Raw genomic sequence first — 11,272 nt, forward strand, 5'->3', positions numbered from 1 at the left:
GTGCTGGCAGAGTTCCTCTCCCCCTTCCATCATTAGTGGGATTCAGTCTTGTCCTGTATATATTATGTGGGGTACAGAACCTTTGCCCCTCCTTTTGGTATTGAAGACTATGGCAACAATTCACAATCTATTTACTCTAAGGCAGTTTTACAAAAAAAATCAATGGAACTGCACTGGAGTAAGTCAGCTGCAGCCTAAAACTCATCAATAATTCCAGTAACAATTTATTCTCATGCTATTAGGTCTTTAAATCGTCAGCATTTAGCTACTTGAAAGAGTACTGTTGGAATAAGGGACAAGTGTCTGGACGCTGTTTTGGGCTGGATAAGAGCAAAGAAGTGGAAAGTGAATCCAGACAAGCCCAAGTTAGTATAGGCTGGGAAACCAGCTATTCTGAATTGTGGTTTACAACTGGTTTTATACAGGTTGCACTCTCCCTCAAAGAACAAATGCATAGCTGGGAGTCATCTTGCACCCTGTACTAACTGGAGAAACCTAAGACTGCCCTGTCCCTGGTTGGTATGCCAGCTGTGGATATGGAGAGGATGGAGTTAGCCTCAGTTATCTATGCACTAGTGATGTCTGGCCTGGACGCCTGCAGTGTGCTCAACATAGGACTGCCTTTGATGATGGTCCAGCAACTTTGGTGGTCCAGAATGTAGCTGCAATGGGTTCATGTACCACCCATATTGCACCAGTTACACTTATCACCAGATTATTTCTGAGCCCAATTTAAAATGCTGGTTTTGTCCTTTAAAATCTTCAGTGGTTTGGGACCATATTACACTTCACTTATAAGCTTGCCCACACTTTAAGATCAGCAAGGAAGCTCTTCTAATTTGCTTATCCATGAAGTAGGCAACTAGAAAAGGATAAGCCTTTTTTGCTATGCTCCACACCTCTGAATAAGGTGCAATCAAGGTCTGTCATGGCCCATCATTGCAGGATTTTAAGAAGGCCCTGAAAACACGCTACTTACTCTGACCTTCCCCGATTATGTTTTAGTGAATTGTGCTGTGGCTGCAGCTGCCTATTGTAAGTTTCATTTTATTCTAGTGCTTGCTTATTTGTTTTTAGAATGTTTTCTCTTGCTGCTTTTACTGTTTTTATTGTGTTTGCACTGTTTTAACAGCTCACCCATTGTTATTATGTGCTATATGGTTGTATGCTGCCTTGGGAAGGTCCCTAGCCGAAAGGCAGCCAAGTATTTTAAGTAAACCAAACCAAACCAAACAATCAGTCATTTTATTGGCTTACATGACTGGATTAGTCTCAGTCCTAGCTTTAGGTCCAGAAAGAGTTGCATTCATTCTTGAAAGTTGAAATTTGCAACTTCGCTGCAAGACTTTTAAAAATATGGTAAGCTTTGTTTCACTGAAACAGGTGTATTTTATTTATAAATAAGTATGCAATTATCATATGGTCTGAAAGTCTTTGGCTGTTTGTTTTAGGATTGTGTGTGATTTGTATTATTTATGCTTTGGGATGCTTGTTATCTTCCATGAGCTAAATAGAAAGACAAGTCTGAAAATCTAAATAAATAAAATATAAAATACAAAAAATACACTTTATCCAAGTTCATATACTTCCAAAAATCCTTACCTCATTGTCTGCTTAAGGCTACAATCCTATAATGAAGATACACTGGCTGAGGGACCGTGGGACCTCCCAGAAGCCCTGCTATGTTGGAGAGACACTCCATTATCTCTCTCTTTCAAATACACATGGAAGGAAGGGAGGAAGGAAGGAAGGAAACCAAAACACCCCAGATACAAAAGTATTCCAACAAAATAGCTAAAATGAGAGCCCAGCTGAGCAGCTAGTTTAGGCGGGGGCCAGATGCACCCCCCCCCCCCCCCCCAAGCCTGCCATAAGCTTAATGGCATCAGTGGGCCTGGCCAGCTCCCCTGATGTCGTTCAGTTCCTGCTGGAAGCCCTGGCTGGAGCTGCTTTACCCAGCATGTTGCTCGGGTCCTGGTTTTGCTGTGTAGAGGCTTTCCCAGTGTGCAGTGAAGACAGACTTGAACTGAGGCATTGGCTGAGTGAACAGCCCTTCGGCCACATCACAGTTGGGCAACTTCACCAGCCCTGCACTTTTCTCTACTGGGAAGTCACAGCACAGATTCAGCTCACAGGGAAGGGAAGCCACTCTTATCTCAGAGGGGTGAGGCTTCAGAGAGTGGGAAGGCCAGCAATCACCCATCCCTGTTGTATCTGGTGGGCACATTGATGTGTTCTATAAAAGAAGCACACTTGCACCCCTTCAATCCACAGCCATGTACCAGAATTTCTGGCTTCAAATGTTTGATTGGGCCAAGGACTAGCAGCTTAGCATCCCTTCCCTCCAGCATCACGTGACCTGGCTGAAGCTAGCATCATGATGAGATTCTGAGTGGGACAGTTATGGACACGAAGAGGCTCAGAAGACCTGCTGCCTCCACTCTTGTCTCGTTCTGGCACCCCCTGAGTGGTGGTGGGGGGAGGGGGCTGCTGTCAGGCTGTATGGAGCAGTCAAGTTGGGTTGGAGAGAGAGGGATTGTGAAGGGGAAGGTGAGGTTGAGGAAGCAGGGAAGAAGAATGGGAGGGCCAATCGATTTTGCCTGGATACTACCCTGCCGGGCCAGCCTGTCAGGCAACACAGCAGAATGCGCTGCACAGTCAGATGGGCAATTAGCCCAGGCAGCGTTCAAGCTCTTGGCCAATACAGCAGCCTTCCTGACTGGCTCCTCCTGATGGGGAGCCCCTCTACCCACTGCTACACATGCTTCCTTACTATGTAGTGGGGGGCTTTCCACTGGCATTGCTTATTCTTTTTCCTCTAGCAGGCTTGCAAAAGATGAAGGATCTGTCCCTCTACCTGGTGAGGTTCAAACTTCGCTGTCCTGGTACTCAGGGACATCCCTATGGACTGAGCCACGGGAGGTTGCTATCAACAACCTCCTGCCTACTCCCCTGGGTTGCTCCCTGGCCTGGATTCCTGGTCCAAGAGATGGCTGTGCATAGTATTGCGTCTAAACTGCAAGTGCTGTGTCCAGTGCACTCTTTGGGTGTTGTGCGCCTTCTCCTTCTTCCCTTTTATGTGTGTTGCCTTCATAAAACAGTGATTGTGAAGAGCTTCAGAGAATCCAAACTCTTAGGGTGTGAGTATGCTGAAGAACTTCCAGCGTCACTGATAAGATGAGGTCACAGCACAATCATTTTTATGCTTTATGTGTGGTGAAGCAAAATCGTGTGTGTTGGGGAAATTTCTCTTCTCTTAGTTCCTTTGAATGCCTTTGCATGTCCAGGACATGCAAGAACTGCCTCTTGGGCAGACCCTGGGGTTCCAGGGATAGCTTGAAAGGATGCCTCTGGTGTTCATAACCATGCTTGTGTTTTGTGGAGACATGTTATTCCTTCCTGGACTATGTGCCCATTGGCTCTAGCAGGCCTTCTGCAGGCAGTGTATCTCCAGTCTTAGATTAATGTGATTATATCAAGCTTCCCTAACCTGGTACCCTGCAGCTCCTAGGATTTGTACTAGGAGATTATGGGATTTGTAGTTCAACACATCAGGGGGAGCACCAGTATAGGGATGCTCCATAAAGTACTACAATCTGTATATTGAGCTGAGTATCACATGGCCCATAGCTTACATGCGCTGCTCCACAGGGCCATGGAATTCCATGAGGCACCAGTGGGAGGAGTGGGCAGAAACTGGTTCTTGGTCTTCCTGAAGGTTCATACTCCTGCAATACATACTTGGCAGCAAGGCCAATTCAATTCAGTGAACGTTACATCTGGGCAGATGGGATCAGATTGAGATGTTAATGCAAACCAGCAGACAGCATCCGTGCAGTGTGTGTGTGTGTAAATGCAACTAAAGTGACTGCTTTCAAGAAGGACGGTTTTAAAGGTCAACAGCATCACTCTAACTCTACCCTGGGAAATGACCCGAACCCTAATAAGGGATTCAAATACACATGCGTAAGGATAGATTTCCAAACTGTTCCCTTTCTGGATGATTTTCTCACAATTGAACTTATCCGCACAGCCCAAACATGGTCCAAATCTTGAAAGCTTGGTTTTTCTATACCTATCCCTACCCTGGGCTTACACCTATAACCCTAATGCAAGGCTTAAATACATATGCCTCAGGAAAGATTTCAAAAATGTCCCATTACTAGATGCTTTTCTGCACAGCTCATTTTTTCCTGCCCATCTTGCATATATTCCAAGCCTCAACAGCATCACAGGGTCATGAGTTTTTCTATATCTAATGCTAATATGTGGCTTTACTCTAATAAGAGCATGGAATACACATGCTTCAGGACGGATTTCCAAAATGGCCCTTTAGTGGATGTTTTTCTGCACAGCTTGTTCTGTCTGCCCGTGCAGTACACATTCGAAGCCCCAACAGGATCACAGGTCCTTGGTTTGTCCATACCCACCCTAATCATGGGCCTTATCCCTAACCATAAAAGGGGGGTGAAATACAAATGCCTTTATAGGGGATTCCGAAATGCCCCCCTAGTGGATGTTTTTCTGCACATCACTTTCAAATTCTGAATGGAGGCATGCCTATTTCAGCCCCTTATTCTGGTTAGGATTAAGGGTCAGACTAGGGTTAGGATTAGAAAAACGAAGGTTCCCAAATATATCTTGAGGCTTATGATGAGTTCAGGATGGGCAAAAAGAATGAGCTCTGCAGAAAAACCAGCTCTGGCACTGGTTTTTCAGTCCCTTTTTTAGGGTTAGCGTTAAGGGCCAAGGTAGGGTTAGGGTTACATAAACAAGGGTTCCCATGCTGGTTTTGGAGCTCCGCATAGGTCATTTTTTTCTTCCCCATCCTGATCATGTCTGAAGCCTGAACAGACTCAGCGGTTTTTCTACCCCATCCATGATTGCACTTGAGGGAGCCTTTGGGGTTCAGTGAAGCCTACTTACATTGCTGGCTTGTGACTGGCACTTCCATTGTGTCAGTGTCCTGAATTTAATGGGTTAAGAACAAGGGTGTTGTTTCAACAGTTCCCAATAGTTCCTAGGAGCTATCTATCCAGTGAGGTATGCCAGGCATGCACATGTGTTTTCTCCGATACTTTCCTCATGGTCAGCCTCTGCTCCTCAGCAACATGTTGTTTTTGCTGCTCCAAAAACTACCTCCCATTGCTGCTGCATTCATCCCACACAGTTATAACATTTAAGTCCAGTTATGCCTGACTCTAGGGGGTGGTGCTCATCTCCATTTCCTAGCTGAGGGAGCCAGCGTTTGTCCGCAGACAGTCTCCGTGGTCATGCGGCTGGCATGACTAAACACCAAAGTGCACGGAACACCGAAGTGGTACCTTTTTATCTACTTGCATTTGCATGCTTTCGAACTGCAAGGTTGGCAGGAGCTGGGACAGAGCAACGGGAACTCACCCCATTGTGTAGATTCGAACCGGTGACCTTTTGATCTACCAGCCCAGCAGCACAGCGGTTTAAACCACTGCGCCACCTGCAGTCCTGAGTGTCATTAGTGGACAGCTATCCCTAAGTTTCCAGAGTTCTTGGGGAAGACAGATTGATGGAGAAACCATTCTGGGAACTGCAGATTTGTGAAGCAAATAGGTGTTTTCTAGCAAATCTTAGCCCCAGAACTATTTTGGAGAACAAATGGCTAAAGTGGAATAAACTGGAGTATACTCACTGGAATCAATGGGAAAATTATACCACCATACCACTGATACTAATCATAGCCTAGGCCTTCACCCAAACTCTAATATGGAAATAAAATAACCATGCCTCAGGATGGAGATCCAAAATGTCCACTTTCGCCATGCCTTTCTGCATAGTTCATTCTATCTGCCCATCCTGAACATGTTCGAATCATCAATAGAATTACAGTGTCCTTGGTTTTTCTAACCCTAACCCTAACCTGGGTCTTAACCCTAACCTGGCTATATTTGCATTTCGTTCTATGCTGATAGTCATCTTCTAGATGTAAAGGAGACTTTTGTATTCCAAAGTTCTTCCTATCATTTTGACTCTTGCATGACCTTTCTTTTCATTTTTCTTTAAACCAGCAATTGCTATTATTTATTCACATGTGACACATGCATCTCTTCCTTGCCTTCCTCTTTTCTTAGCCTTTTGAGTTCTTCACTGAATGATTCAAATGTTTTATTTAAAGGCATCCCAGTTCTTCATTACTAATCCATTAGAACAAAAACGAGGGCATCAGAAAGACACATCTGCTGGTGGGCAAGTCCAAGCGTGTCACAGCTACGAACACTTTTGTCTGAACAATGGTGTGTAGAGACATGAAAGAACGTTAACATTCAGATCTAGTATCACATTCATCTGTCTGTGCCCAAAAGGACATTGGCTTCCAGTTAAGTTTTGAAGTAATAACTGGGATCCTTTTATTTCTTTTTTTTAAAAGCAGTGCAGTCTAGTCATTTAGGGATTATCCTTAGATCTGAGAGGTAGGAACTTAACCTCCAACTCACCCTACTATCTCACTGGGTGGGTTTTGGTTATCAGTCTCTAGATTAGTTTTCCTCAGTCTGGCTGGGAATTATGGAATTTGCAGTTCCAAACACCTGGGGTGTGTGAGATTGGAGGAACACTGCTGAAGACAGTAATTAGTTAATGGGTGATCCACCTCATAGGGCTGTTGTAAAAGCACCCCAGAAAAGGGTATTGTAAACCAACAGGGCATCAGAAGGTTTAAAGAAATAACACAATGATAGCACTTCAAAATAAAACATGTAGGATTTTGCAAAGTAGTGCTACTAAGCCCTTAAGGGGATAGTCTGGGTGGAGAAAATTCTTGCTAACTGGCCTCCCTCCAGCTGCATAAATCAGTCTGAATTTGTATCAGTGATCAGGCAGTGACAAGACACAGGTAGGGAACTGCAAGTGACTGGGAAGATGTCAGCTGTCACTGCAAGAAATAAGGGTGGGTCTCCACTAGCAAGGTAGAAGGCAGCATAAATGGGAAACTGTAGTACAAGCTACGTCATTGCTCACACATCACTCTTTTATGGAATTTTACCAGGATTCCTGTGTGCATTACTCTAGAAGTGCATTAGAATAAAATGTAATCTAAATATTATAGAGTAAGCAGTGGAGAAATTTGCCAGCAAAGAGCGTAGCTTGAAAGAACTAGATCCAAATCACGTGGCTTGTGAAGCCCGATGATTTTCATTTGTAAAATGGGAATAGTAATAAAGGTAATCTCCAGTGGCAGATGTGAAGGTTAATAACTTTTAGCATTTCAAGGTTTGTAGATGCAAATACCAGGTAAGCTTTGACATTTCTTCACAGGATTCTTTTTCCATAACTGGGCCATAAGCAGCTATTTTGCATGAGAATGGAAATACTTGAACTGTACTATTAGGAAAATTGTAGAATAGGAAACCAAAAATAAAAAAAAAAGGGGGGGGGGACGATTATGAGAAAGAGCTAATGGGAAATCATCCATCTCAAAAGTGCCAACAGAAGATTTGTAAGCACCCCTGTAATTAAATGAAGTGGCTGGCAAACAAAGTGCCTGGAGAGATTATGCAGCCCACATCTGTGTTCTGAAAAAGAAAAAACAAAACAAGGAAGGAAGGATGGATGGATTCAGATCAGGGCTACTGAAAGAGAAAATGACTGGTTTACGGAAAGGGGAGCTTTGGAAATCTTCCTGACAAGTCCATACCAGCAAGGAGAAAAAAATGAATGGAAAAGACATAAGGTAAAGTTATGAAAGAATGGAGGTTGTTGCTATTTGTTTGTTACACCCGATTATTTAACTGTGCAAGAATGTGTAGAAGGAAGGCCTGAACAGGTTGTGATGTGGTGCCAGTTTAGACAGACACTTTCAAAGCTCCTGACCCACTCTGTCTGAGCTGATTTCAAAGTTCACCACTTGCCTGTCACACTCAGACAAAAGAAGGCAGATCCTTTTAAAGGATAGCAAAAAGGTGAGGGATGTGCCAGTTTCAGGGATCCTAGCAATGAAGACTCACTCTTGGGTGAACCAGGGTGAAAAGACACACGGTACCAAAGGGGTTAAATAAATACCGATCAGTGTCAACCGGATTTAAGCGTTCATGTCACAGGGAGAGCTGAGATGCGCAAATAGATTTTGAAAGAACCCATTTCCAGTGATGGATTTTGAAGGGGGAGGGGGAGGGAAATTCATCTTCCTTCCGATCTCCATCTCATTTCAGGCGGGGCTTATCAAATTCCCCAGCGGGAAAAACTGGAGGCCACCCCGCTGCAAAGGGAAGGGGCGCTGCAAGATTTCTAACAAAGCCCAGGAAAGCAGGCGCACGGGGGAGGGACTGACCCCCGCCAGCTAGAAAGTTGCAGACCGAGGCGACGGAAAGTGAAGGGTGCACGCGTGGGGACGTGCAACATTTGCTCGCGGTTCCTCTTACTATAACCCCTTTCCCCAGGCAGTTCTTACCAACTCCTGCTTGAGACGGCGTAGGTAGTGATCCATGTTTTTCTTTTCCATCCTCACATCCAAGTCCACCCGGCGGCAGCGGCAGGTCCTAAGTAATGCAGCCGCAACGGTCCTTCCTCTTCCACCATACAGGTCAAGAGAGGCGGCCTCTTTTCCTTCCCTGAGGTCTGGTTTGCTCTGTCTCTCAGCTAATCCAACTGGCCCCTTTAAAAGCCCATTTGTCACTCAGCTCCGGGAGAGCGCCTTGTCCAACACAAGAGCTTTAAAAGTTTTCTCTCGCCCGTTCTAGAGCAAACAGCAACGGCAGCACCAACAAAAGCAAGGAACCTAAGTGTTTGTTCTTCCTTTTTCCCAAAGCGGGGGGAAACTGTGCGGAGCGGTTCAGCCTACGCGCGCGCGAGCGCACAAATCTCAGGGCTTGTGAGGCAACGGGCGCGGGACTCGCTGCAAACAACTCCGTAAGACACCGCGAGCTGCAGCAAGCAAGCGTGTTTACCGGTGGAGTCGCACGCCGTCCTCCCCGCGTGCGGCTCGTTTTTGCAAGGCAAGCGCGGCAGAGACGAGCCGGTCCGCTTTGCAAGAAGCAGCGAACTGGAGGGATCCTGGCACGCTGGGAAAGACGGTGGGTCCAGATCGGCGTGGGCGATGATTGGCAAGTCGGAGGCGCACTGGCATGTGGCTGCGGAGGGGAGGCCTAGGGAGGAGAGACTGGGGCACCCAGTCAACAGAAATTTCTTGACACCGGTGGGGGATGATCCCGCCCCAGGGGGTGGGGTCTAGTAGTTTTCCTATTCAGTAGATCCCCTTGCCTGGCTGGCCTGGGCGCAGCTGATGCGCGCTCAGCGGCGTAGTGCTGCAGTTGGAAGTGTACGGATTTGTGACATTCCGCGCGCCCACGGCCTCGTGGAGAGCCCAGAGTTATAGGCAGCTATGTTGATCTTACAAGATTTACGTTTCGGGACTAGAGATCTTTTATGATAAAATATACGGATACCTTACGGTATGCTGGCCCTTTGAAATCAACCCCACCCCTTTTGTTTGGCCCCGCCCACCATGAAATACTTTCTCTCCTCGAGCGCATCTTTGAAATGAATGAAAGAGGTTCAACACCCGATAGAAGAACGTTTACTTTCGCCTTTTTTCCTTCTTCCAACCATTTTGTGTGTGTGTGTGTGTGTGTGTGTGTGTGTGTGTGTGTTGCATCCTTTAAGACTGTACCATTAAAAACTGAACATCTTATGCAGGGAGGGTCAATTTTTCTAAACTTTTCTGGGAGCCTTTTTAATTCAACAGTGGGGTAAAAATGTTTGAAATAGAGTGAGTAACTGCTAAAGTTTTGTCTTCCAGGGCACTGGAAGTGAGGCGTATACAGTGCTGAACTTGGTGAAACTTAACATCCTTGCACTTGCTCCTGTGAAATCATAAATCAACGGACAACTGTGTCTTGAGTTAATTCATGGCTACCTTCCATTAATTACCCTTTCTCCAAAGAAACCCTGATTCCAGGAAGTCCGCAAATTAATCAGTTAATCCAAGGGACATGAATTTGCTTGTTCTGCTTTGGATGACTATTTCCCTGTCTGCTTCTAAGTGGCTTATTCAATACCTGCCTGTGGAAGATTGAAGAATGAAGAAGGACTATAGGAACAGTAACTGTGAGAGAGAGGCAATGGCAAACTTGACCACAGGAGCGCTATGTAGCTTTCCTATACACCTGAGATTTCACAACAAACTCCCCTCATGTTCTCAAGCTTTATTGTTATTGTGAAATACAAAACTGAATGTTTGAATCCTGAATTGGATTCACACATGCATGTCTGTCACTTGTCTCCTCTTCAGTCTCCATGCATCTGATCAGTTGGACTTTAGTCTACAAGACCTTATGACACAAAATGCATTTTATTTTATTTAAAATTAATTAAAGCTACTTGTGTCATACAAGATGCAAACATACAGTGGAGATAAAATGAAGATCGATGCATATATATTCAATACAAATCTATAGAAACAAAGATTAATAATACACTTTAAAAACTTAGAAATTACTAGTAAAACTGAAGCCAAGTCATTACAGGAAGACCAGCAAGAATGAGTTGTCCCTTCAGAACTGTTCTGGAGATGCGAAAAGAAGGGAATTGGTGACCCTCCGTTGAGCAGTTAGCATTTATGGCTGCAATACAACGCATGTTTGCACAGAAAATATCCTGTAGGCCCCAGCATGATGGCTGGAGAATGCTGAGAGTTGTAGGCCTTTTGTGTAAGACGGTGCACCAAAGCCTTCCTAGTTTGTACTGCACCAGGCTAACACTGCCACTCCTCTGAAAATTACTGGACCACTTTTGTTAACATGCAGCTATGTATGAAATGAACCCTGTTTGAAGTGTTGCTAGGTGCTTATTTGAAACTCCCTCTTGCGCAATACTAGAATCTGGGGTAATCCCATGAAGCTGATTGATGGGAAGTTTAGGACAGCTCAAAGGACATACTTCTTCAACAAAACGTATAGTTAAGCTATGGAATTCATTGCCATGGGAAGTGATGGCCACCAATCTGGATGGCTTTAAAAAGGGATTGGACAGATTCATGAGGGAAGAGGCTTTCAATGGCTACTAGCCTTGCAGGCAATGTGCAGCCTCAGTTACCACAGGCAGCATGCCTATTTGCATCAGGTGCTGAAGAGCTTGTACAGGCAGAGGTCTTGCTTACATCCTGCCTGTGCAATCCTGTGTACAGCTGGTGTGCAAATGGAATGTGAATGGAGTGCCAAACTGGATGGACCGTTGGTCTGATCCAGCATGATTTTTCTTATAGAAATGTAGAAACATAGTGAGTCAAAAGGGACCTCTTGGA

At 45.1% G+C, this 11,272-nt stretch overlaps 1 protein-coding gene across 1 annotated transcript in view; it reads right to left on the reverse strand.

The window, feature by feature from the left end:
* INKA2 (inka box actin regulator 2) overlaps positions 1–9,126 on the reverse strand; it is a 34,183-nt gene extending 25,057 nt beyond the window's left edge. Inside the window, exon 1 of the mRNA XM_044447175.1 lies at positions 8,423–9,126. Coding sequence (XP_044303110.1) covers positions 8,423–8,473 — 51 coding nt within the window. The 5' untranslated portion in view covers positions 8,474–9,126. The remainder of the gene's footprint in view (positions 1–8,422) is intronic.
* Between the last annotated feature and the right edge of the window lie 2,146 nt (positions 9,127–11,272).

This window comes from Varanus komodoensis, unplaced genomic scaffold (assembly GCF_004798865.1).
Source record: "Varanus komodoensis strain SLA01 unplaced genomic scaffold, ASM479886v1 scaffold1, whole genome shotgun sequence".
Lineage (NCBI taxonomy): Eukaryota > Metazoa > Chordata > Lepidosauria > Squamata > Varanidae > Varanus > Varanus komodoensis.